The sequence below is a fragment of the Lactuca virosa genome, chromosome 3, assembly GCF_052849685.1.
Source record: "Lactuca virosa cultivar CGN04683 chromosome 3, Lactuca_virosa_CGN04683_v6, whole genome shotgun sequence".
Taxonomy (NCBI): domain Eukaryota; kingdom Viridiplantae; phylum Streptophyta; class Magnoliopsida; order Asterales; family Asteraceae; genus Lactuca; species Lactuca virosa.
The window spans coordinates 54,252,061-54,277,785 of record NC_136428.1 but is presented as its reverse complement, the minus strand read 5'-3'; the positions used below and the strand labels follow the sequence as shown (position 1 = coordinate 54,277,785).

The window sequence follows — 25,725 nt, the reverse complement described above, 5'->3', positions numbered from 1 at the left end:
TGAGCTATTTTTTTTCATTGTGTTCTTTGTAACAAAGTTTTTCATGGACATATTACACTATGAATTTGGATGTCGGAAAGTCAAAATGTTTAGCTACAAAGTAAGTTATGCCGTGAAAATTATGAAAAAACTTCAAAACTTTCGCATACAAACTTTATAACAATCATTATACTATTTGGGTTCTCCCAATAACCTGCACAAAATTTAAAATAAAATTCGTAGGTCACCAAGATTTTTGCAAATGGTGACCTGTGAAAATTTATAAAAAATATCACAACCGATATTGATTTTCGCAAATGTGCCTGCAAAAAATTATGCTTATTTTAAGCATTTTTTATGGGATATTTTATGGAAAGACCTTAGAATAAAAAAAGGCTGATCAATTTTTTTATTGAATAATACAACTTAAAATTTATATATAACATTATGAATCTCAAAGTAATGAAAAATAGTTTCTTGACATCATTTATTTAATAAAAAATGATATGTCAAATATATTAAAAAATAAAATAAAATAGTTTATATTAAAAAAAATTGTTTAATTAATTATAAATACTTGACTTGTTCTCGTAAAATGGCCTTCCATTTAAAAAAACCCATTATTATCAATTTAATTAAAAATTTGCCAGCTTATTTTGTAAGAGGGAGTGAAAATATCAATTTTTTTGGTTGTAGTGAAAGATTTTGGAAGTTTGAACTGTACCTCTATCCCGCTCTCACGCTCCCCTTCTTTCTATTTCTTTCTCTCTCTACATATACATATGTCTCTCTCATACTTACTGTATCGGTGTCTCTAAAATCTCTATGGTGTCTGCATAATGCATTTCAATGGAGCCCTAGTTTTGTTGTTCTCTCCAGACGCCATTGTTGGTCTTGGCATCTGATTGAACCCTCGAAATGCAGAGTGAGCTCATACATCTCTCTCTCTCTCTCTCTCTCTCTCTCTCTCTCTCTCTCAAACGCACACGCAATTTGAAGCTTCAGCTTAAAAAAAGCATATTATTAGTCCATGAATTAAATCCGTTCGAACTGCATTGTGTGTTTTCTTCTGCGCAGATCTACGATGTTATACGTTTATTGTTTACGTTTCTACATTTCCTTGGTTGTGATTTACCTTACATCTATGCGTATATCTTTCTCTTCTGTTTTATTAAGAAAAAAATATCGTGAATCGGTTGATTTAACGTTTTTGACTTTATGAGTGTTGAATCGATTTTTCAAGCTGAATAGACCATATATTGTTTGGCATACCAGTTTGATGCATCTGTTGTTGTATTATCCGCTGATATACTTGTAAACTACTGTAGAACAATAGTTAGAGTCCTGACAGTTCCTTGTCATTTTTTTTTTGGGTAAACGTGGTGTCTTTCCATTTTGTTTTGTACTTCTTTAGTTTTTAAATACTATTTGAACAGTACAAATTTATATATATTTATGATAGTAATTTAGACTTTTGTTCGATATATTAAGCCGCCAGTTTTGTTCTATTCTGATTCTAGTTTTAAGAAGCTTGATGTTTATACCAACAAAACAGCAGTCAACAAGGGGATTATCTTTTAAATGTATATAATATGCATCTGAATTTGTTCTTTTATTGTTTGGTTAATTCTGATTAAAAACTTGAGCCTTCTTATTATCTTAGGATCTTGAGATCTACTCTACCTCTTATGTTGCTCTGAAAAGGGTTTTGATTATATACTCTCAAACTGCGCTACAGTTTATCTACAAAGATGTGGCTTTTGATTTGATTTACATGCATTATCAAATAGAGATGCGTCAATAAGAGTTGCTAACATAAATACGAACGCTTTAGATGCAGAATTCATAGGAAGCAAGTCAATATAACATCATGAACTACTCTTCCTTAAGTCTAAGTGACATGAATAAAGAAAATATTCCTGTTGCTAATACCCAATGCACCACAGCACGTGTCACTAGAGCACGTGCTAAAGCTTTAGGAACATCAGGGGTTTTGCCACCACTACATCCTGTGGTGAAAGTGAAACAAGAACACAAACAGATCCTTCAACCAAAAACCAAAAGAGCATCATCAGATAACAAGTCTGCATCTACTGATGTTGCTCCTATTGTCCAATCCAAAAGAAGAGCTGTTCTCAAAGAGATCACAAACAATCCCTTTAATCATTCCAGCATAAAACTCACAGATGGAATTAGACTTCAGGTACATATTTGATATTTCTATCAAATTTTGACAAACCATAGAACATATTTAAGAACATAATGTTTTTTGTTGTCAGATTAGCAATGAGGTCAAAAGATGTACTTCCAAGAAGAATGATAGGGTGATGGTGGCAGTGGCAGTGGCACCATCTGTTTGTGTGAGCCCTCAGGGAAAAACAACAACAGAAGCCTTAAATGATGAATCCATTATTGACATTGATTCCAAACACAAGGGTCCACAAATGTGCAGCCTATATGCTACAGAAGTGTATAGCAATTTACGCACAGCAGAGGTCTGAATAGCTGTTGACCTCCCTTCATCGGTTAATAACCTCCTTTGTCTATGTTTTTTTTTATATCTAAAAGACTAAAACAATCAACCAAACTTCAATTAACCAATAACCACTACATGTTCTTTGTTTCCCAAAAAAGAAAATATTTTTCTTTTGTTATTCTAAAGTACCTTTTTTTTTCACAGCTTAAGTGGAGGCATTCTGTTGATTACATGAAAACAGTGCAGCTGGAAATCACACAAGAAATGCGGAGTATTCTAATTGATTGGCTTGTGGAGGTTAGCTTTTGAAATTTGAACATTCTATTCTATTCATTCAGAAATTCCATTTTCTATATTGGTGTTTGAATTTTAGGTTTGTGAAGAGTATGGACTAGCTTCAGAAACATTCTACCTAACAGTTGCTCTCATTGATCACTATCTTTCCAAGAAAAACATTGGAAAAAGAAGACTCCAATTGGTTGGTATAACCAGCATGCTTATTGCCTCGTAAGTTCACTTTTCATTGCTTTTAAATAATAAATACATTAATCAAATGGTAATCTAATCATAATTATCCTTTTAATTACTGGTTTAAGAAAATATGAAGAAATTTCTGCCCCACGTGTTGAAGAGTTCTGTTTTATCACTGATAGCACCTACACAAAAGGAGAGGTATGTTAAGTTGTCCTATCAAAGATATATATATATATATATATATATATATATATATATATATATATATATATATATATATTCTATCATCTGTTATACACAGAGTCTGTAAGACTGTACTTTACTTACAGACTCTGTGTAACAGATGATAAAGTAAATACTGTCATATCATGTCATGTCTTGTAGTATATAATGACTGAGGTTAAATTAAGCAGGTATTGGAGATGGAGCAACAAATACTGGATGAAATAAGCTTTCAGCTATCTCTTCCAACTACAAAGAAGTTCCTTAGGTAATAAGTAACACTCATTGTTTCAATCTTCTTTTCTATGTATTTTGTATGGGGTCCACAAAATGGAAATAAGAAATGCAATGAAATTGACTTGTTTTATTTTATTTTTCAGGAGATTTCTTCTAGCAGCACAAAGTTCTTATAAGGTACGTTAATACAAACTTCCAATAAATTGAATTTGCAAACAAAATTGTAACAAACTGCATTTATTTACAGGCTCCTATTATAGAACTGGAATATCTGGCAAATTATTTAGCAGAGTTGACTCTAATCGAGTATAGTTTCCTAAAGTTTCTACCATCCCTCATTGCTGCTTCAGCCGTGTTTTTAGCCAAATGGACACTTGATCATGATGAATATCCATGGGTCAGTTTACTGTTTACAAAATATAAATGTTTGGTTATTAATTATTGTACTATAAAATTGATTTATTCTCTGTTATTTTGCAGAATGGTACTTTAGAACATTATACTGGTTACAAGGCATCCGACCTAGAAGTTACAGTTCTGGCCCTTCAAGATTTGCAACTTAACAATGCAGCCCCTCTCCATGCTATACGCCAAAAGTACAAGCAACAGAAGGTAAACACTAAACACCTATTTTTAAGTAAAATTGAATAATATAAATCATCAATAACAGTAATTTAATTTTGTTTTGTCAGTATAAAAGTGTTGCAACGTTAACTTCCAGAAAACCTGTGAAATTGGTGTTGTAAAATGTGATGAATTATGAGCCGGGATTTTCTGGGAGAATTTGTATTTCCTGTTTTGGATAATTTATCATCTTAATTTGGATGCAACGTTTGGTGCTTGTTGTAAGTGGTAATTATTAATTAACCACATGTTGTAATCAACTATGGAATTTCTACAAGTGTATTGTAATGTTGCAATTATGATGGATCAAACATTTTGTGTGATGTTATGTTACATGAAAAATAACATTTTTTATGTAATTTTAGAAGTATATATGGAAACAAAAATATCTATGGAAAGTAGATTTAACAATTTAACAATTTAGTTTAACATCCTTCTCACATTTTTTGACCAATTTACTTAGTATCAAATATTCAAAATAAAAACAATTATCTTACAACATATTTATCACATGCATCATGATGTATAGCATTATTGTCTTCACCATAAAAGTTTAGTGGCTCAAGTACAGATTTTCATAAATGTCTACTGTTCAAAAAAACCTGATAATGTCATTGTTCCTTGATTTACACCCCATAAGATGGGCCTTGGGACAAGTTTGTTGTAGGCCGTTGAGTCCTTATTATTTAATATATTGAATAGTAATTAAACAAATTTCAAATATAAAATGGTTTTAAGAGGAAAATAGTCATTTTAATTTGACCAAAGATCAAAATCAAACCAAAAATCGAACCAAAGAGACCGCATGAGTAAAAAAATTAGATAAACATGCCGATTGAAACAAATCATTGCGGACAGTTTATTTAATTTTTACTTTTAAATTTATATGAGATTTAACATTGATATTGCAATATACGATATAAATTCATTAAAAATATTTTTATTTAAAGTATTTATTGATTTTGATAAAATATCAGTGTTTTTTTTTAACCGGGAAATACAAATATCAGTGTTTTATGGATTATTGCGTTTTATGTTCGAATAAATGTGGACGAAAATGGAGATGATGTTTGCCAAAGAGATGAAATCATAAATGATCCAAAATTTTTTTATACCTTGTGCATTGTTAGCTGTACATCGATCCTGACGCATTAAAACCGAAGAATATCCAAAGTCATATCGAGCAATACGGAAAAGTCAAAGTTGACACGATATTATAATATCTGTATCTATCGGCCCAAGAAAAAGAAAAAGAAAAAGAGAAAGAAACGATTAATCACTATGTGTGAGGGTGTTTGTTATTCAATTGAACGATTGATCTTCACAACTTCGCCGCAAATCCCTCCGATTCTTTGCTAGTTTAATCGCATACTCACTGGTTAGTCTTTCCTCTTTGTTCGCGTATGATTCTTCCCATAAAATCAGCTCAAATACGCAAGAAATTGATGTTTTGCACTACTAGGGTTTTTCAATTGTGAGTTCTGATGACACCAGTTGTTTCATTGATCCATTGTTTACTTACTTGGTCGTTTTCTCTGAATACGTATTAGAAAGATCAGAATTCCGAAGCTAGGTTTTGCGTGTTGATTAGGGTTTACATTAGGAGAATGTTTATCTGAAAATTTCTCTGCTAAGTTGTAGTTGGTAGATGGGCGTTTGTGAGTTGGGACTACATTGTAAAGTTGAAACAAAGAAGGAACAACAAGTAATGGAGCGAGCAGAAACCAGGGAGGACAATGGGCATGTGATTGATATAACAACTGAACCTTCTTCTTCATCTACCTCAACACAAGATAGACAAGTGAACAGGTCAAACGCACAGCAGAATGAAAACCTCCCTTCAACCAGTGTAAGCGATCCTGTTTTTCAACATTCTTTCTCTACTACCAATGTGACAAATCCAAGAAATACACCATTTGCTAGGAGGGCAAATGGGACAAATGGTCGTCGTAGGAGTCCATTGAATTCTGGATATTGGATATGTTTTGAATTAGTTATAACAATGAGCCAAATAATAGCAGCCATTGTCGTTCTGTCCATGTCCAGACATGAGCACCCTCGTGCTCCTTTATTTACATGGGTTATTGGTTATGCTTCTGGATGTGTTGCAACTCTCCCTCTTCTCTTTTGGCGTTTTTATTATCGCAATGAAACATCAGAACAAGATCCAGCTCAGCCTCGCCAAAATTCTTCCCCAAATTTCCTTTCTGCCATGGCTACCTCTTTAACTTCTTCAAATGCAAGGTCTTCTGTAGGTGACACTAATAATGCCACTAGTACAACAAGACCTGTAAGGGTATTGCTGAATGCAAGGTATGTAGCATGTAGTTGTCAACAATGTTCCATTTGCAACATATGTTTTATAGATTTTATTTTGTGTTGCAGACTGAAAGTACTTGTTGAATACTTCAAAATGGGGCTGGATTGTTTTTTCGCAGTCTGGTTTGTTGTTGGGAATGTGTGGATCTTTGGAGGTCATTCTTCTCTTTCTGATGCACCCAACTTGTACAGGTGTCATTCTTATAATTCTATCGTTTTTATGGTTGCTCTTATATCTTATAATTTATTTATTTTTATTGGTTTTTGACAGGTTATGTTTAGTGTTTCTTGCCTTTAGCTGTATTGGGTATGCAATGCCTTTCATCTTGTGTGCCACAATCTGTTGCTGCCTCCCTTGTATTATTTCAGTCATGGGTATCAGGGAAGATCTTTCACAAAATAGAGGAGCCACTTCTGAATCGATTAATTCTTTGCCTACTTACAAATTTAAAATCAAGAAACATAAACATGGGAGTAACAGAGGGTCCCACGAAAGTACAACCGAAGGCGGTGTTGTGGCTGCAGGAACAGAACATGAATGTGTCCTTTCAGGAGAAGATGCGGTAAGTACCGGCAAAACATAACAGAACAGGTTGTACTGTGTTTGACATGAGACTTATGTGAATGAGACAAAAATTGCAGTTTCTGTCTCATCCAAAAAGCTGGGACACAGATCTGCTATTGATCTCTTGTCTGTGTAAATGACGTTATTGCCCTTCCCATTCTCATTATTGAAGATTTTTTTTTTCTTCTTATATATAATCATGATCCATATATTTTACTTAACAGGTGTGCTGTATTTGTTTGGCAAAGTATGCAAACAATGATGAACTGAGGCAGTTGCTGTGTAGTCACTTCTTTCACAAAGATTGTGTGGACAAATGGTTAAAGATTAATGCTTCGTGTCCTCTTTGTAAGAGTGAAGTTGGGGAGAGTGCTATGAATTCATTAACAGAATCAACAGTTGCTGGTGCACAATTATAGCATGGTGGTTAATTAGGTTCATTTAGGGTTTTTATAAGACATATATACGAGAATGTTAATATGCATATGGTGGTGCTTTTAAGAGTGTTGTTTTTGACTTTTGATATGAAGAAAGGCACCAAAAGTCTTTGATGGTTCTATTGGTTTTTCTTATGTTTTGGTAGGAAATATCATTATTTTGCAATCCTAATCATTCCGTCTGGCACTTCATCTTTATCCAACCACTAACTTTTGTTAAGAAAATGCTCAAGTTTCCAATTTTTGAAACATTAATTTTCAAATTTGTATCTGTCTATTAACTTTTAAAGTCACTATTGATAGTTTTTTTTTTTTTTGGGTAAATTGCAATTTATTGAAATCAACTATTACCTCATTATTAGTTTTTAGGGCATGATCTGAATGCATTGGCCATGCCAGCTATTGGGGAAGTTACAAGGGGACAAGAATTTTTGGAGAAAAAGGAGGGTGATCCTAATTGGGTTTTGTGATGACAAAGTGACATAGACTATGATGTGACGTGGCAGATGACATGGAAACCCAGTGCCATGTCATTAGAGTTGCACAGTGCAGCCCAGTCAATTCAGACAAAAAAGTTCGGTCCAGCTCCGGGGATTGAAAATCTGGCCTGAAAAAGCTCATGAGTATTATCTGGTATGACCAGTCTAATCCAAAAAGTTCCAATCTGTTTCTGATTTATTTCTTATGGAATGTGATTCCTTTTTCTCCATTGAGGATTGATTTTCATTCTATTGCGAGAAGTTTTTTTTAATCTATTTCTTCCGGGAATGGAATGATATATTTATAATTATTCATTTTCCTCTGATTTTCATTCCATGCTAGGATTTTTTTTAGAGCTGGCAAAAATCCACCCAACCCGCCAACCCAACCCGAACCCAACCCAAAATTGGCGGGTTGGGTTGGGATTTTTAACCCATTTAACTTAAATGGGTCAAACCGTCTAACCCATTTAATTAAATAGGTTGGGTTGGGTAAAAATTATCAACCCGTTTTCAACCCATTTAACTTTTTAATATATATATATATATATATATATATATATATATATATATATATAATTTAATATTATTTGAATATTATTATGTATTAATCAAAGTATTAATTTGTAAATTATAATGTTGCATTATTATTATCTATGTTTAATAAAATTCAATCCTAATTTCCATCATTTTTTTAGCGTCGATAATACTGACCACTCTCCAAAATCATTGTGAAATTAAACATTTTTAATGTTATTTGAACAATTTATTTGTATTTATGAATTATGATTGTGTTTTTGTCATATTTATGAAGTTTTATTTACGTTTTATAATTTAAGTGGTATAAAATTTAATTATATAATTTATTTAATTGATTTTAAACGGGTTAACTTAAGTTTAACCAATTTATTTAATAGGTTGGGTCGGGAACTACATAAATAGGTCAACCCAGTAACAACCCATTTATCAAAAAAGTTGGGTTGGGTTGGAAATATCAACCCATTTAAATAAACAAGTTGGGTTGGGTTGAAATTTTCAACCCAATTATTAAATGGGTTGAACCCGAACCCAACCCAGGTCGACCCATTGCTACCTCTAATTTTTTTTTTACTCCTTCCGGGAATGGAATAATATATATTTTTAATTATAAATTACTTTTATTCATTTAGTTTTCAAAAGTATTAGTCCTTTTAAAATTTTCAAAACTTCAATGATTTTTCTTTTTATTTTTTCTAAAAATAAAAAAGTATTTTTTATTTATAATTATACTTCAAAATTTTATGGCTCCAAGGAGTGATACAATGAAGATGGAGTTCCTTAGGTTGCTTATGCAAGAATGATCACTCGTTTTATGTGTTTGTGTTTGAGTTTATGTGTTTTTGGTTGATATTAAATATTTGTATCTGTTTTGGCTGAATTAGTTTTGTCCTAAAATCATTTTCCAATTGTTTCAAGGATCCCAGATACATACTTTTGTCATTTTTCCAATTTCTTTTTGTCCAACGCAACCATGTTATAAAACTATATATTAAGAGCATCCATAATGCAAGTAATATAAGGTCATCTCCAATGGGAGTTGTATAAGAGTTCACTAGAATAAATTTGAATATAATATTGATGAGAGAGAAGGTAGAGTTGAATGACCATTCAACAGTTCAATAGAATTATAATGCAAATTTTTGAGTTTTTTAAGAGTTGAAGTATTCTCAATCCTACTTGGCATTTCATTAAACTCTTCATGGGTTTAATCCATTGGAGATGGCCTAAGAGTTAGAGAGTCATAATTAGGATTGAATAAAAGTTGAATGGAGTGTGGACGATGACATAAAATAAAGTTGAATAAAAGAGTTGAATAATAATTAAATGGTTCAATAGAACAAATAAAATTGTAATTAGGATATGTGTTTAATGGGTTGTGGGTGGTGTTATATAGATGTTTAATAGATAATATCACAATCTATTGAAATCTATAAATTTCAATAAATTATAGATGCCCTAATAGTTGTACATGCCTTCTACTCACGTTATCATGTCGACATAGACTTTGACTTAAACAATAAGAACAAAATGCAAAGTCAAAGTAAACGGCTTTTTCAATCCGTACAAATATAATGGTTTTCTCTAGTCCCTTAATTAATTTAGATCTCGAGGTAGAGACTTCTCCTGTTTTCCATAACAAGCAACGTAAAAACCTTTTGAGGTATACCTTTATTTCATTCCTATCTTTCCGAAATCGTGCGATTGTCATATCAAACTAATTATGGCGATGCTGAAAGAATTGGAGCACCTAAAAATCTCATTAGATGCCATAAAGCTGGCCACCAACAGCTTCCACGATGACTACTTTGTCGGGGTTGGTGGGTTCGGCAAGGTCTACAAAGGAGAGATAATAACCACAACCACAGACGGGGGGCTAGCAAAAGTCGTTGCATTTAAGAGATTAGACAGACGCCATGGACAAGGTGAACATGAGTTTCTGATGGAGATAATGATGCTTTCTCGTTATCGACACAAAAACCTAGTCTCTCTCTTAGGTTTCTGTGACGAAGGGGAGGAAAAGATTCTTGTTTATGAGTATGAGTTTAATGGTAGCCTCGAAAAGTACCTTAGCAGCACCACTCTCACATGGGCTCAACGCCTCAAGATATGCATTGGGGCAGCTCGTGGACTGGAGTACCTTCACAACCCACTTGGGACACAGCAAAGAGTCTTGCATCGAGATGTGAAGAGTGCGAATGTTCTTTTAGATCAGTTTTGGGAAGCTAAAATAGCCGACTTTGGGTTGTCCAAAATGGGCCCAGCAAATCAAGAGTTCACCTTTCTTGTCTCAAATGCAGTCGGGACATTTGGGTATTGTGATCCGCTCTACATGGAGACAAATATTCTGACAAAGGAGTCAGATGTGTATTCATTTGGGGTGGTTTTGTTTGAAGTCCTTTGTGGGAGGCTTTGCATTGGGAAACCTGATGAGGAGCCTCGCTTGTTGACAGAAATAGCAAAACGCAGCTATGAACAAGGAACGCTTGATGACATTATTTTCAATGGTCTACATCAACAAATGGAACCAAAATCTTTGAAAACCTTTTCTTCAGTTGCTTATCGTTGTTTGAAAAGAGAGCGTGAAGAACGCCCAACCATGGCTCAAGTGCTTGAAGATCTTGAGCTTGCACTTGAATATCAGGCAAGTATAGTAGTGCTTCTCCTTTATCTGAATTCTTAATCATAGTTAACAAATTCGATCTGCAGATGCTAAATCCGACATTTTTTGTTTTATAGGAAAGTTTTCAAAGTGGGAAACCCATGGAGTATGAAGAAATAATCCAGATGGCTGATAGGGAGCATCCTTTAGTCTACACAAATAAAAGGGAACTCAAATTGCTTCTATCTTCAGGAATTCTTGTCGATTGGGGAAGAAGGGTAATTTAATTTTTCTTAAACTCAATATGAACTCTGTTAGAAACTTCATGCATTCCTATAAAATTTGCTAACACTAATGAAATATTACTAAAGACCGTATATAATTTGTAAATGTGCATTTTACCAAATGAATTATCAAGGAATGTAATAAAACAGTACTTTTTAATTTGGTTAAGTGCAATAAACAAAGTTAGATTCATGTTGGTACTAATTTGAGATATTTCTAAATGTTTAGTGGTTTTCCTTGAGCAAGAACGAACACAACTGTGAGATGATTTCTGCATCTGAGTTTTCATTCAAAGATCCAAAAATTATCGAATGGGTTCCTGACCAAAAATCAAGGTTCTCTTTCTCTCTTTATCTATGTTACACATATAGACACATACATAGATACATATATATGATGGCTAACTCCTTAATTTGTCCCTCATGTGCAGGTTTTCAGAGGTAGCAAAAATTGAAAGAGCAGAGGATATGAATATAGAGGTTGATATAGAGACGATTTTCTTGACACCCGGGATCACATACGCTGCATACCTTGTCTTCAAAAATTTTGATGAGGATAATTCTGACGATTCTGATCATAACTCTGATCATGATTCTGATGATTCACATACAGTCAAATCCGAGATGTTATTTGAAACACTATATGTGGGTTTACAATATAAATTTAAAGATGCAGGTGAATTTTCAGTCTCTTACCTTGCAGAGCAGATAGATAACGGATGGATGTTGATTGAACTGTGCCAATTCATTAGTCATAAGAAAGCCACAAAGCTTGAGGTTTCACTCGATATCATTCATGTTCGTGATAGCATCTTAATTGAAGGCATCCAGTTCTTGCCTGTGGAGTTGGTAAACATCAATCATGCATCCTTCCACCATAATTACTCCATGAGATTATGACTTTTTGAATTAATCCATTTTATTTTCATTTTACAGGCTATAGAAGAAGAGCCAGTAGCAGTAGACAATTCTAATACGATGATAGATACAAATTGGAAACAAAAACTACCACGTGACTATCAATACATAATCAAAATGGCAAAGGATCATGTGCCATACAACATCACTAACAAGGAAATCTACATGCTATTCATCAATGGGATCCTTACTAATAGAGGCCGAATGGTACATATATAATTAATCCTACTTAATTTCTAATTACAAAGGAGAGATTTATTGATAACAAATTGTATTCTTCTGGGTTGTTAACGCTTATTGTTGAAATCATTGATGTACAGTTCTTCTCTCTTAATAAAGATGGAATCAAATGTTGTATGGTGGCAGCAAGAGTAGTTCTAGAAGACAACGAAGACACAAGCTTTCGTTGGATATCTCTACATGAATCGATGTACGTACCCTTCTTACAAGATTGATGCATATCGTTTTGGTGTGTTTTTTAAAACATGTAAGTGATGCAGATTCGAGAAGGTGGCCGAATGTAAATCGGGGAGTGAATTAAATATCAACTGTCGTATCAACTCCCACATGATGTCAACAAACACGAAGTATGCAACTTACCTTGTGTACAAATTGCCAGAAGTAAGCGATGGGAAATTTGAATGTCCTCTACAAGTAAAAGATTCCGATGGATATTCTTCTGAAGACGAAAAGGTGCAGTTTGTCTTCTTATCCAGTCCGAAAACCCCTTTAATCATGATGGCAAAGAGCGACCAAGATCATAATCAAAGGCCAAATAAGAACCCGTTGCATAGACCTAAAATCGAGGGCACTCCCAGGCAACGAAAACATGGATGGATGGAGGCTCAGATATGGGAATTTACAACAGATGCTACTACTAGTAGTACTATAAACATAAATGTTGAATTGAGCCTTTGTGACAACGAGGAGGAGCTTACCGGGCTCATTGTGCAAGGAATTGAGATCAGACCCAAATAAATTGTGCTTGTGAAATGAGATCTACTAGTTGTTAACAGGGATGTGTGGGCATGTTTAAAGAAAATCAAACATTACTCCCCGAATTGGTGGTGGTTCTTAATTTTTTTTATCCAAGTTTTTAAAGATTGAGTGGGCCTTCGGATATACTTTTAAAATCCATTATTTGGTACAAGAGATGGGTTTTCAATGTAATTTTTTTTTTTGATAAACAAAAAGGGAGGGGTGGGGTGGGGGTACCTCTATTAAATTTTATTAACAGAAAAAATAAAAAAATAGCAGGGCGGAAGAACGGCCCCATACGAGACGCATCATGGGCCAAAACAACCTCAAGACTACAAGAAAAGGCAACGAGAGAAGCCAGAACAAGAACAAATTCTAAACCCCAAATACAGTAACTCAAACATAAATAAATATACCATACAAATAAACAAAAACATAAAGACGAGGGAAGAAACTAACCATTGGACTAAAAGTAATATGATAATAAGATAAATCCTGCCAAAGCCTTTGCGAACATCTGCGGGAAAAAAATTTGGTGTTTGAAATAATATAATAATAAGATAAATTCTGAAAAATAAAAACTAATAATATGTTTTGCATTTTGACGATTTTGAGCATTAAAAGCAAATTTGTCACAAGAACTCAAGAAAATGAATTTAATCATAACTGGATCTAAATTTTTTTTTGAAGTGTATGGGAATCGTCGCTTTCAACCAATAGAAAACTTAATTAATTGCTTGTTTAATTATTTTTTATGGGGTCTCTATGTAATATTAATTATCTTTAATTCATAAAAAACATTAATAAAAAAGCTTTTTTATTGTAGTGATATTTTGAGCTTTTTATTATTTTGTTGAGATGTTTAGCAAAAAACTCACATGTGATGCTCTAAATTGTTTGATTCAACCTCCAAATACAATTAGTATAGGTAGGGGTGTTCGTTTGGATGAATCAGTTTGATCCAATCCAATCAAGTGAATCCAAATTGGTTTCGCTTTTCAAAACATGGATCCCAATAGTCCAAACTAAAATCAAATCCGATCCGATCCGATCCAATTACAATTCGGTTGGATCGGTTTTCATAATTCGGTTTTAAAAACTAAAACATTTTAAAACAACATATAATTATAACATTACCGAATTTTACACAAGAAGCAAAAACAAATTATTTAGTTACGATTTGAAATTTATAAACAACTATTAAGAAGATATATTATATTTTAATATTTTATAGATAAAAAAACTTTTGAAAGAAAATACATATTAATATTTTATATTAGGTGAAACTTTTTGAACCTATTTCAAAAAATAAATTACAAAACTAATAAATAATTATAGATATATATTAAAAATAAATAAATAATAAACCGTTATTTGGTTTTTTTGGACTATTGAGTTCTTATTTTATAAACCATAACCAATCCGAAATTCAAAATAATAATTCGGTTTTGTGGAAACCAATCCAAAAATTCAAAAATCCGAACCAACTAGTCCAATCCAAATTGTTCAATTGGACAATTCGATTTTATCGAAATAGTTAACAACCCTAAGAATAGGTTTTGGAAACTAGTCGAACCAGAATGTCCACTTTTTAATAGTTGGACTAAAATTTAGATATCCGGATAAGAAGATACGGAAAGTCAAAGTAAATGGTTTCATTTTCTTCCACAAAAATAAAAGTCAAAGTAAACGGTTTTTGTATGCAAATTAATAGAATTCAAAGTATTTTGTCGATGCACATTCAGATCTGGACGCGGAAACTTTTCAAGAGATAAGAAGTTTAAAATAAATAACTCTGGGAGCTAATTAAGCTATACCTTTATTTCATACTCCCTCCCCTTTCTGAAATCGATTATGGCGCTGCTGAAACAGTTGGAACACCTCAAAATCTCATTTGATGTCATAAAATTGGCCACCAATAACTTTGGACCTGAGAATTTTATCGGGGTGGGTGGATTCGGCAAGGTCTACAAAGCAGAGATAACTTCCACTGACGGGCTAACAAAAACCGTCGCAATAAAGAGGTTAGACAGACGCCATGGACAAGGTGAACATGAGTTTCTGATGGAGATAATGATGCTTTCTCGTTATCGACACAAAAACCTAGTCTCTCTCTTAGGTTTCTGTGACGAAGGGGAGGAAAAGATTCTTGTTTATGAGTATGAGTTTAATGGTAGCCTCGAAAAGTACCTTAGCAGCACCACTCTCACATGGGCTCAACGCCTCAAGATATGCATTGGGGCAGCTCGTGGACTGGAGTACCTTCACAACCCACTTGGAACACAGCAAAGAATCTTGCATCGAGATGTGAAGAGCGCTAATGTTCTTTTAGATCAGTTTTGGGAAGCTAAAATAGCAGACTTTGGGTTGTCCAAAATGGGCCCTGCAAATCAAGAGTACACCTTTCTTGTCTCCAATGCAGTTGGGACATTTGGGTATTGTGATCCGTTGTATGCAGAGACAAATATTCTGACAAAGGAGTCGGATGTGTACTCGTTTGGGGCAGTATTGTTTGAAGTCCTTTGTGGGAGGTTGTGCATTGGGAGACCCGATGATAAGCATCGCTTATTGACAAAACTCGCACAACAGAGCTATGAACAAGGAACACTAGAAGATATTATCTTCAATGGTCTACGGGAACAAATGGAACCAAATTCTTTAAAAACCTTTTCTTCAATTGCATATCGTTGTTTGAAAAGAGAGCGTGAAGAACGCCCGACCATGGCTCAAGTGCTTGAAGAACTTGAGCTTGCACTTGAATATCAGGCAAGTATAGTAGAACTTCTCCTTTATCTGTTTTCCTAATCATAAGATGCTAATTAAATTGACGTTTTGTTTTGCAGGAAAGTTTTCAAAGTGGAAAACCCATGGAGTATGAAGAGATAATCGAGATGGCTGATAGAGAACAATCCTTAGTCTACACAAATAAAAGAGAACTCAAATTGCTTCTATCTTCAGGAGTTCGTGTTGATTGGGGTAGAAGGGTAATTTACTGCTCTGTTTCTTTAAAGTTTTGATGAGCATAATTGATAAATGTATAATTTACCAACCGAATTAGCAAAAAATAATAATAAATTCGTTTGGTACTAATTTGAGATATTTCTAAATGTCTAGTGGTTTTCCTTGAGCAAGAACGAACACAACTGTGAGATGATTTCTGCATCAGAGTTCTCGTTCCAAGATCCTGGAACTGTGGAGTGGATTCCTTATTCTACATCGAGGTTCTCTCATGGCTCATGATCATCTCTGTATACACACACATACATAGATCAATATACATATGATGCATAACTCCTCTCTCCCACGCAGGTTTTCTGAGGTAGCTAAGATTGAAGGAACACATAATTTGCAGATAGAGGTTGATATAGAAACGATTTTATTGTCACCAGGAATCACATACGCAGCATACTTGGTGTTCAAATTTTTTCATAGATTTAATGACGTTTCACATTTAGACGAATCATCAGAGATCACGTCTTCTCAACCGACATTTGTTGGTTTACAGTACAAATTTAAAGACGCATATGAATCATCATTCTCCCACTTTGCAGACTGGACCGATAATGGGTGGATGATGATTGAACTGTGCCAGTTTGTTAGTTACAGAAAAGTCGCAAAGCTTGAGCTTTTGCTCGAAGGAATTCCTAGTTATAATATCATGTTACTAGAAGGCATCCAGTTCTTGCCTGTCGAGATGCAGGTAGTTATTTAAGCATCATCATCGATCATAACAAGATCAATATCTTGACATTTTGGATAAAATTAAATTTTATTTTCATCTACAGGCTGTAGAAGAAGAACCAGTAGTAGTAGTAGCAGACAATTCAAATACAAACTGGGAACAAAAACTACCAACCGACTATCAATACATAATCAAATCAGCAAAGGATCGTGTCCCATACAACATTACTAACAAGGAAATCTACATGCTTCTTTCAAACGGGATTCTTATCAACAGAGGCCAAATGGTAAATAATAATCTTTTTTATTTCGTTCTTAATTTAAAGAGTAACAAAGGAAAGGTTAATTTGTCGCAAACACTGTATTTGATTGTTGAAATCGTTCCCACAGTTGTTTTCTCTTGATAAAGATGGAATCAAATGCTGTATGGCATCAGCAAGAGCAGTTTTAGAAGAGTGCGATGAGGAATCCAGAAGGTTCTCACAGCTTGCGTGTCTTCGTTGGATATCTCTACATGAATCAAGGTACGTAGCTACATAATTGATTTTGGTTATATATGAAACTTGCAAATGAAAACATTAATTAATTGAATATATATATATTTGCAGATTCGAGAAGGTGGCTGAATGTGAATTAGGCAGGGTTTTACGTATAAACTGCCATATCAACTTCCATATGGTATCATTAAACACACCCTATGCAACTTACCTTGTGTACAAATTGCCAGACGTTAGCCAGGGGACACTTGAGTGTCCTGTAGATGTAAGGGATATCAACAGAGACTCTCCGAATTTCAGTGAAGTTGGTGTGATCTATTTAACCAGCCCAACAATCCCGTTCATCATGCTGACAGATGGTGATCAAGATAGTAATCAAAGACAAAACAAGAACCCATTGTATAGACCCAAAATAGACAGCCTCCCGAGACTAAGGAAAGATGGGTGGATGGAAGTTGAGATATCTCAATTTAAAGCAGATACTCCTACTTCTCTCAACTTAGCATTTGAATTTACCTTTAACGAACGGGAGCAACTTACAGGGCTTATCATTCAAGGATTTGAGATCAGACCAAAATAAATTCTACACTCGGATAGCTATTCCTACACAATTTCCTATCTATTACGTGATCACTTCTTAGATGTTGAGAGGGTGTTTGTGTTAATCAAATTTAATTTGTAAAAATAATTAATTACGATTCCAGTTTGATGGTGAAGCCATTACCCTAAGAATGAGCTCAAATTCCGATGATGATGCCAATAATGTAATGGAGGGACTTCAATAATTACTCTCTAGTTAGTTTTAACGATCAAAATCTGTTAAAAACTAGCAAGATGCTAGAAAAAATTCAACATTACAAATAAGAAATAACAATGATGATGATTTGTGACGAACCAATATTATTAATTTATAAACTTAGGTTTCATATGAACAACCAAAAAATAAGACTAATAAACAATTTTGTCTGTCTTTTTCTTGATATTGTAGATCAAAACACCACATCATTTTAGTAAATTTAAATCCCTCATATTGATGTATAGTAAGAACCAACGCATCAAGACATATTATTTGATTCTTGTTAACACCCGAAGCATTCAACCACCTAATTAATTCATGAATCTTGTTGTGCTAAGGGTTAGTAATATCTCGCCATAATTTTTTTTAGACCAAATTAAGAAAGCTACATGACAAGAGTTGAAAAGATGAACGGTTGTTGCAATATGCAAATAACACACATGACGCAAAATAGATTCAACTTCAACTTTTTTTTTTGTCCAAATTAACTCTTGTAGCCTATCCAAGAAACCTCTCAACCCAAAATGTGTTAAATTAAAAAATGGGGTGAATATATGCCTTAACTCCATGGTTGCTTTCGTGGCAATGGATTGAATACAAAATGTTAGGTATAAAGATACGTTAAACCGAATAATAAATATGTGAAGTAAAATTAAGAAGACAAAGATTTAACATGATTCATACGATCAAAGTAACAGTGTTACCAGTGTTATTCTATGGGCAAATCATAAGGAATTTTATTAGACGTAGAAAAAATACACAATCGTCACACATACATACATACACAATCGTCACACATACATACATACACTTTCTGCTTAGAATTACAAACATACAAGAAAATCCATTTATAATTACAAAATTTTGGATTGCTTGTAGGCCAAGCAAACAAGCCCAAAAAATCACCATCTAGTCTAGTTTTTTGATCTGTGCGCCACAGATCTTGGAATCGAGCGCCGCATACATTAGCACTTCATAATGGTTGTGATAGAACTTTTATAAAAAAAACTAGTGGTTTTTTAGTACAAATTAAAATTAGGCTGTGAAATCGGAAAAAATGAAAAAATATATAATAATTTTTATGTTATTTGAATTATGACAAAATATATAGTGGTTTTTATGTTCTAATTTAGACAAAATTACAAAAATGATTCATATGGTTAGTTAAAAATTGCTACTTTGGTTCAAAAAAATTTAAATTAATATCATTGGTCAAAAACTTTGATTTAGTTAAATATTTTAGAATATTTAAAATGATGAATTTGCCATTGGTTTCTTTTTCTACTTTTTTTTTAATATTTATTTTAACATTCTTCTAATAAAAAAACAAAAAGAAACATTCCACCCCTACCCCCACTTACTTAACTCTTATCCTTAACACCTGAGTTTTTGACAGAGAGGTGTGTTTTAAAATTTTATTTACCAAATAGGTGTAGTTTCAAAAATATATACCAAAGGTGTAGTTTTAAAATTTATGGTTTTTTTAATTTTTTTTAAAACTTTTTGTTATTAATGTTTATCAAATTTGTTTAAAAACACAAATTTTTTTGTAAAAAATAATAATACTTGTTTAGTCAAAAACTTCACTTGAACAACTAACAATGATAAATATCATGAAAAAGAAGATTTATATTTTTTTTCCAAATGAAGTTTAAAGCGTGTTAAACGTATCCAAAGTCCTAACAAATGTTTGTATTTTCGTTAATTATTATTCTAATTCTAAACCATAGTAATTGTTTTTTTATTGCTTAAACTAATAATATATATTTTATTATCTTATTAACGGTTAAATAATTAGAGTTTCTCTACTTCATTTCTTGAATAATGGAATGATTAACGGTTTAAATTAATAAATAAATAATATATAAAATAAATTACATAATAGAAAGGGAGATTACATTTTATGAATATATGTTTTATCAGATTTACGAACGAAACGAATTATCATAACAAAAATGTTACTGTTAAATACAATATACATTTTTAGTTGTATGCTATAATATTATTATAATTGATATTATTTGGTTTTTGAAATCATAAAATTAAACATAATAAAAGTATAATGGAGGACTAACGATTATCTATTGATAAGATAAAATTGCTTAACTTTTAACATGTGAGTTTATATAATTGTCATTCTCATCTTAGAAGTCTAATTTTTTATATCATAACGGCTCTTATACATTTTTGTTTGTTGATTTCTTAATATATTAATATATCATATGCTCAGACAACAAATTACTGAATTACTATAAGATATTATAAAAGAAAAAATATTTGTAAATAAATTTGATAAACATTAATAACAAAAATTTAAAAACTTAAATTAAAGAACATAAGAAATAGAATAAAAGCTGAAAATTTTAGAAAATAGTACAAAATTATAAACCTATACCTATTTGGTAAATATTTTTGAAACTACACCTATTTGATAAATATTTTTTTTAAAAACACTTGTTTGGTAAAAAACTCCTTAACACCTTATACCCACTTCACATTATATGTCACCTTCACTGTCGGACCATTGTTGGAGAATTCGTCGGAGATCTAGAACAATGCGACGACGGGAAAACCCATCTCCCTCTCTCTCTCTCTCTCTCTCTCTCTCTCTCTCCATAAACCCCATCTCTCTTCTGATTTTCAGAAGAAAGAAAGACGAAGACTGGAAAGATCTGACGATTGAGGGTTCCGAAAAAGAGGGTGTCTGAGCACCACCACCTCTCCCTTCGTATCAGCTGAGTCGTCTGGTAACTCAATAGAGACATTGTAACTCGACGAAGACCATGTTGTTGTTCCAGATCTAAAACGAGGGTTTGTTGGGGGAAGATAGTGGCTCTGACGAAGGGTTTGCAAGCTCAAACAAGAAGGATGACCGGGGAAAGAAGGTGACGGCTTCGGTGGTCGTTTGACGATAGATCAAGCCGAAGAAGGACGATCGCCGCTAGACTCGACCACAAACGCCGGTGATGAACATATTTGGTGGCACAAACAAATTCGACGTCATCTTTAGTTTTCAGATCTATGAAAATCGATGGAGGACCAGCTGGTCATTGCCGAAAAAATGATGCTGGTGGTAGTGTTGAATTGGTGGCGATGGTTTACGGCTGGTAGCAGTGGTTTCCGGTTAATGGCGGTGTTTTCCGGTTGGTGGCGGTTATTTCCCACAAGTGGTGGTAGTGGTTGTTCATATTTTTCCGATAGATGATGGTGGTTGTGTTAGTTTGTTTATGTGAACAATCAGAAAGTAAAGAAAGATATGGTAAAGGCGAAGAGGGAAAATGGTTGATTTTGTTAAAATTTCTTTTAATCAGAAAAGTAATTATATAAATAAAAAAATTGAGAAAAAGTAAGAAAGAAATCATCATTATAAAGAAGCTTAATAAAATATTGAATCAAAGTCGTAACAAAATCAAAGTTTTGGACTGATGGTGATTCCAAAATTTTTTAGACTAAAATGACAATTTTAAAATAAACAGGGAGACCATTTTGTAATTTTCTCTATAATTTATAAATAAATAAATATAATATAATACAAAGCAATAACACGTCATTGCTTTCATCAACAAAAGTGTCCTAAAAGTGGAAGAGTAAAGTAATTTGGCTTTGCTAAAACAATGCCAATAACTTAAATCTTTTACTAAGGGGTCGTTTGATAGTTGCTGACTGAGTTAGAACTGACTGGGTTAAAAGCTGACTGAGTTAGAAGGTCTGACTGAGTAAGTTTCTGACTGAAACTTGTTGTTTGATTTTACATCTGAATGACTGTACAAAATGACTATATTACCCTCAAACAATAATTTTTATAATAATTCTTTTATGATTTACCATTTAACTTGTAACATTACATTTTTTTATAACATTACAACTAGTGTTATACCCTTAAATTTTAACGATTGAGCTTATTACAAAAATTAGTTAATACATAATGAAAATGACTCAAATATGAGTTATCTGTCACATTTTAATGTTTTTGTCAAAATTTAGAGGAAGAATGAAATATGGCTTATAGATTAAAAAAAATGCATAAGGACTTGCACTTTGATAATAATAGACTGGGGCATGATCGTTATTATTACCATAACAAATATGAAAATTTTGAAAAAAATTCTAAACCAAAAGTCCAAAAAATTGAGATGAATTAACCTAACTAACTTCCATCCTTTTTTTTTCTCTACGCCATTTTCTTTTCCATTATCAGTGGCATATGAATCTTCATCAATTGGGATGAAACCATTCTACATCAAGGTCTGTTTTGAAAGTTATCCTGCTTCTTTTTTTCTTCTTATAATCAACGACCTGTTGTCAGATAAAGTATCAATATCAGCAACAACACATACATAACTATAATATTCAAGTCCTTCAAGGTAGGTTCAACATAATCTTTATCATCAAATTCTATAGTTAATAACTTCCTTTTGTATCATTTGGATATTCAAATGCCACTTTACTCTATTGAATAACTACTAAACCCATAATGCTTTTTGTATCAAATAAATATGCATTATAGTAACATATTGCCTCATTCAGCTTGATCAAGTTGGTGAAAAACTTCAGTGTAATATTAAAGCTATCAACTTGCAATCAAGGAATAAAACATAAAATCTGTCATCTATAATTAATCAGAAAGAAAAAAAAACCTGATTTGAAGTTATATCAGGTGGAGATCAAGAACAGAGGAAATGAGTAGCAGTGGTGGTCAATGCAGTAGGTAACGATGGAGGCGGTGGTCGGCAAGGAGGATGACAACAGCGGTCAGAGATTGAAGCCTATGGTCGAATGCAGTTTGTGAACACAGAGGCGATGTCTTCATAATCAGAAAGTGGGAGAGCAAGGTAGCAAGCCGATTGAGAGGAAGAAAGCGTCAAAGGGCCAAATGAGGAAGATGACCCAGTCAGCTATTTTTTACTCATTTAGCATACAATTTGTACCATATGAGATTCACAACAACAACACGGGCACAACAACAACACCAAACGAAAAAATATCAGAAAAAAATCATCAATACTTCATTAAATCTAGCATAATCAAAGAAGAACAAAAAAAAAGAAACTTGAACATCACAGCAAAAATCCAACATCTCAGCAAAATTTGAGCACAAAAAAACGGAGAAAAAAGGTATCAAAACTCACATGTTCGGAATCTTGATGGTTGCCTGTTGAATGGTTGGAGGAAGCTGACACCATCGAGCAACATTTCGGGATTGGAAGCAACAGGTGAACTTGATAGCAGCAGTCGTCGATGGATGTTCTTCCTGTGGAGGCATTCAATCGTAGGGCAAAATTAGAATGATGAATGTTTTGTCACATTTTGTCTCGGTCCAGCAAATGAAAAGGTATGACCGAATCAGCTCCAAAGCTTGGACCGAGTCTTTGATTGTAAAATGATCATCAAACATGCTGATTAAGTTTTTTTGGACCGGGTCCTTCATTGGACTCAGTCAGAGGCTATATCAAACGAGCCCTAAATAAGGCAAAGCCATTTGTGTTTCATCACTTTCATTTCATCTTTTCTTTTTCAAGTTTCTAAATTAAATAATTATAAGTTTAGGAATAACTAAATATAATATTATATATTTATTAATATAATATTATATATATTAATCTCTTGTGATTAAAAGTTTGGTTTTTTCAAAATTATCACTATCAATAAAAACTTAAAGCTTTTCGAGACATAGTAAATTGCTCAAACACATTGTTGAAATTATAAGAAGTTAATGTTACAAACTTATAATTCATTATATCCTTTTGAGTATCCTTTTAATTATTGTTTGTTCATTTATTTTATATATATAGCTTGTGTTTATTATGATTTTGTGCAGAAGGGTATATCTTGTACAAGTTGTGAAAGTATTGGACTGGAATGATGATATAGTGAAGTTATGAAACACGCGGGTCATATCCGATCCGTATTGATAATCAGTGGCCCGATTGACTAGTCAGATGTATATATTAGTTGCGTATGTGAGAGTTGTAGAATATACGAGTCTATCTTCTTCCTGATCATTTCATCTTTATCAGATCATTAGGGTTCTAGTTCTTACGTTTATTTTGTTCTTATTCATATTATTCGTAAGAGTGTAGATTAGGTGAGTGACTTTGTAGTGAGGTTATTCTGTAATGAGAAGAGAGATATGTAGTGAGGTTTTGTTATGTAAGTACTCTTGAAAACCTTCTAGTTCTTAATAAATAAGAACTGTTGATGTAGTGATTTATTGTGTTCAAGTTTCTTTTGATGGTATCAGAGCAAGGTTATGGTAGTTCATGATCTGTTCTTCGTCTAGATCGAGTTAGGGTTGGTCATTTAGCTTAGATCGAGTTAGGGTTTCAGTATTCGGTATGGATCTGGTTCTGGTTCGTTTTGTTCTTCTCCTGGGGTTCTTTAGATCTGTAACATATCTAGGGTTTGTTTAGATATGTTTAGATCGTGAAGAGATCATCAACCTGGTTGTTCTTTTGTCACGTCTTAAGAGTAAACGATCAAGATAGTAGTAAACGTATAGGGTTAACATTGTGTTAATCCTAACGGCCAACGCTATCACGACGGCCAACGTTAAGACTGTGCAAACAAGGTTCTAAAATCGGGTTGGTTCTGGCATTTGAATGCATGTTTCGTTTTTTCAGTGGTGAATCTGTGTTTCAGATTCATCAGAACTACATTGCTGCTTGCTGAGCTTTTCTTTTGAGGATCCTTGTAAGTTTCACACACTTTTCTGACTTTGTTTGTTTTTTGATTAATGATAATCTTGATAGATCAGTTTTTTTCTTCTGATCATAGTGTTACCTGTCTGTAAACTAGCCTATTCTGGACTTATATGTGCTGTGTTCTTGTCTAAGTTTATAGAAACTATTGTGAAAAAGTGTGATTGTTTTCTGGTTTTCTGAATTTATCTGATTTCTTGATTGGTTACTCGTTTAATCATGGCTGATACACCACCATAATCGTCTAGTAAAAATGATGTTGTTGATTTTGATGATCCTCTTTATTTGCATCCTTCAGATCATTCTGTGACAACTATTATAAGTTTCAAATTGCTTGGTACTGAAAACTTTAGGGTTTGGAAAAGCTCAATGACTAGGGCTCTTAAAGCCAGAAACAAACAAGGGTTTATTGAAGGTACTGAATTAAAAGATAATAAGGATGCTATTAAATCTCTAAAGTGGGACAGATTTAATGCTATTGTATGTTCTTGGATTCTTAACTCACTTTCTGAATCTATTTACATTGGGCATGCTTGTTCTGAGTTTGCTTTGGATGTTTGGAATGAACTTTGTGAAACTTATTATAAGGCTGATGGTTCAGTTGTTTTTAATATTCATCAACAAATTAATGGTCTCACACAAGGAAGTATGTCTGTATCTGATTATTTTAATAAGTTGGATGGTTTATGGAAAGAGTTTGATGGCTTAACAAAGTGTCCTGATTGCACTTGTGAAGCTGCTACTCATACTAAAAATCATTCGAAGCTCATGAAACTTATGCAATTTCTCAATGGTCTTGATGATTCATATAACCCAGTTAAAAGTCATATTCTTATAATGGAACCTTTACCTGATGTTAAAACTACTTTTTTCAATTGTATCCAGAGAAGAGTCTAATCAGAAACATGGAAGTGTTTCTATG

General features: G+C 33.1%; 4 protein-coding genes across 7 annotated transcripts; all 4 read left to right on the top strand.

The window, feature by feature from the left end:
• The first annotated feature begins 704 nt into the window (after positions 1-704).
• Positions 705-4,335, top strand: LOC145165715 (cyclin-A2-1-like). 3 transcript variants are annotated; one of them, XM_079084534.1, is made up of 11 exons: positions 705-904; positions 1,926-2,182; positions 2,259-2,474; positions 2,660-2,752; positions 2,829-2,962; positions 3,052-3,127; positions 3,343-3,419; positions 3,532-3,565; positions 3,636-3,785; positions 3,869-4,000; positions 4,081-4,335. In XM_079084534.1, exons 1-11 carry the CDS (start codon positions 898-900, stop codon positions 4,132-4,134), a joined length of 1,230 nt encoding a protein of 409 aa, XP_078940660.1. In that variant the 5' UTR covers positions 705-897; the 3' UTR covers positions 4,135-4,335. The 3 variants fall into 3 exon arrangements, with proteins under 3 accessions (XP_078940660.1, XP_078940659.1, XP_078940658.1); XM_079084533.1 differs by having other exon boundaries at positions 1,820-2,182; XM_079084532.1 differs by having other exon boundaries at positions 1,814-2,182.
• Positions 4,336-5,199: 864 nt separating this feature from the next.
• LOC145165714 (E3 ubiquitin-protein ligase At1g63170-like) lies at positions 5,200-7,453 on the top strand. Of its 2 annotated transcripts, none has more exons than XM_079084531.1 (5): positions 5,200-5,390; positions 5,648-6,325; positions 6,398-6,523; positions 6,603-6,894; positions 7,121-7,453. In XM_079084531.1, exons 2-5 carry the CDS (start codon positions 5,661-5,663, stop codon positions 7,313-7,315), a joined length of 1,278 nt encoding a protein of 425 aa, XP_078940657.1. In that variant the 5' UTR covers positions 5,200-5,390; positions 5,648-5,660; the 3' UTR covers positions 7,316-7,453. The 2 variants fall into 2 exon arrangements, with proteins under 2 accessions (XP_078940657.1, XP_078940656.1); XM_079084530.1 differs by having other exon boundaries at positions 5,201-5,390; positions 5,654-6,325.
• Positions 7,454-9,941: 2,488 nt separating this feature from the next.
• On the top strand, positions 9,942-13,275 carry LOC145165713 (uncharacterized). The gene is made up of 7 exons (XM_079084529.1): positions 9,942-10,993; positions 11,089-11,229; positions 11,465-11,571; positions 11,667-12,084; positions 12,172-12,360; positions 12,474-12,583; positions 12,654-13,275. The coding sequence occupies exons 1-7, from the start codon at positions 10,073-10,075 to the stop codon at positions 13,129-13,131; spliced, it is 2,364 nt and encodes a 787-aa protein (XP_078940655.1). The 5' UTR covers positions 9,942-10,072; the 3' UTR covers positions 13,132-13,275.
• Positions 13,276-14,880: 1,605 nt separating this feature from the next.
• On the top strand, positions 14,881-18,115 carry LOC145165712 (uncharacterized). The gene is made up of 7 exons (XM_079084528.1): positions 14,881-15,897; positions 15,975-16,115; positions 16,246-16,352; positions 16,441-16,831; positions 16,917-17,099; positions 17,203-17,336; positions 17,421-18,115. The coding sequence occupies exons 1-7, from the start codon at positions 14,986-14,988 to the stop codon at positions 17,887-17,889; spliced, it is 2,337 nt and encodes a 778-aa protein (XP_078940654.1). The 5' UTR covers positions 14,881-14,985; the 3' UTR covers positions 17,890-18,115.
• The last annotated feature ends 7,610 nt before the right edge of the window (positions 18,116-25,725 follow it).

What these genes read in the sequence shown, in the direction of transcription:
- LOC145165714 (XM_079084531.1), top strand. Translation starts at nt 5,661, where the DNA reads ATGGGCGTTTGTGAGTTGGGACTACATTGTAAAGTTGAAACAAAGAAG. An exon ending in AGGGTATTGCTGAATGCAAG is followed by an intron (nt 6,326 to 6,397) that starts GTATGTAGCATG and finishes TTTGTGTTGCAG; the next exon opens with ACTGAAAGTACTTGTTGAAT. An exon ending in GATGCACCCAACTTGTACAG is followed by an intron (nt 6,524 to 6,602) that starts GTGTCATTCTTA and finishes GGTTTTTGACAG; the next exon opens with GTTATGTTTAGTGTTTCTTG.
- LOC145165713 (XM_079084529.1), top strand. Translation starts at nt 10,073, where the DNA reads ATGGCGATGCTGAAAGAATTGGAGCACCTAAAAATCTCATTAGATGCC. An exon ending in AGCTTGCACTTGAATATCAG is followed by an intron (nt 10,994 to 11,088) that starts GCAAGTATAGTA and finishes TTTGTTTTATAG; the next exon opens with GAAAGTTTTCAAAGTGGGAA. An exon ending in TTACTAATAGAGGCCGAATG is followed by an intron (nt 12,361 to 12,473) that starts GTACATATATAA and finishes ATTGATGTACAG; the next exon opens with TTCTTCTCTCTTAATAAAGA.
- LOC145165712 (XM_079084528.1), top strand. Translation starts at nt 14,986, where the DNA reads ATGGCGCTGCTGAAACAGTTGGAACACCTCAAAATCTCATTTGATGTC. An exon ending in ATTCCTTATTCTACATCGAG is followed by an intron (nt 16,353 to 16,440) that starts GTTCTCTCATGG and finishes TCTCCCACGCAG; the next exon opens with GTTTTCTGAGGTAGCTAAGA. An exon ending in ATATCTCTACATGAATCAAG is followed by an intron (nt 17,337 to 17,420) that starts GTACGTAGCTAC and finishes ATATATTTGCAG; the next exon opens with ATTCGAGAAGGTGGCTGAAT.
- LOC145165715 (XM_079084533.1), top strand. Translation starts at nt 1,850, where the DNA reads ATGAACTACTCTTCCTTAAGTCTAAGTGACATGAATAAAGAAAATATT. An exon ending in GCAATTTACGCACAGCAGAG is followed by an intron (nt 2,475 to 2,659) that starts GTCTGAATAGCT and finishes TTTTTTTCACAG; the next exon opens with CTTAAGTGGAGGCATTCTGT. An exon ending in AAAAGTACAAGCAACAGAAG is followed by an intron (nt 4,001 to 4,080) that starts GTAAACACTAAA and finishes TTGTTTTGTCAG; the next exon opens with TATAAAAGTGTTGCAACGTT.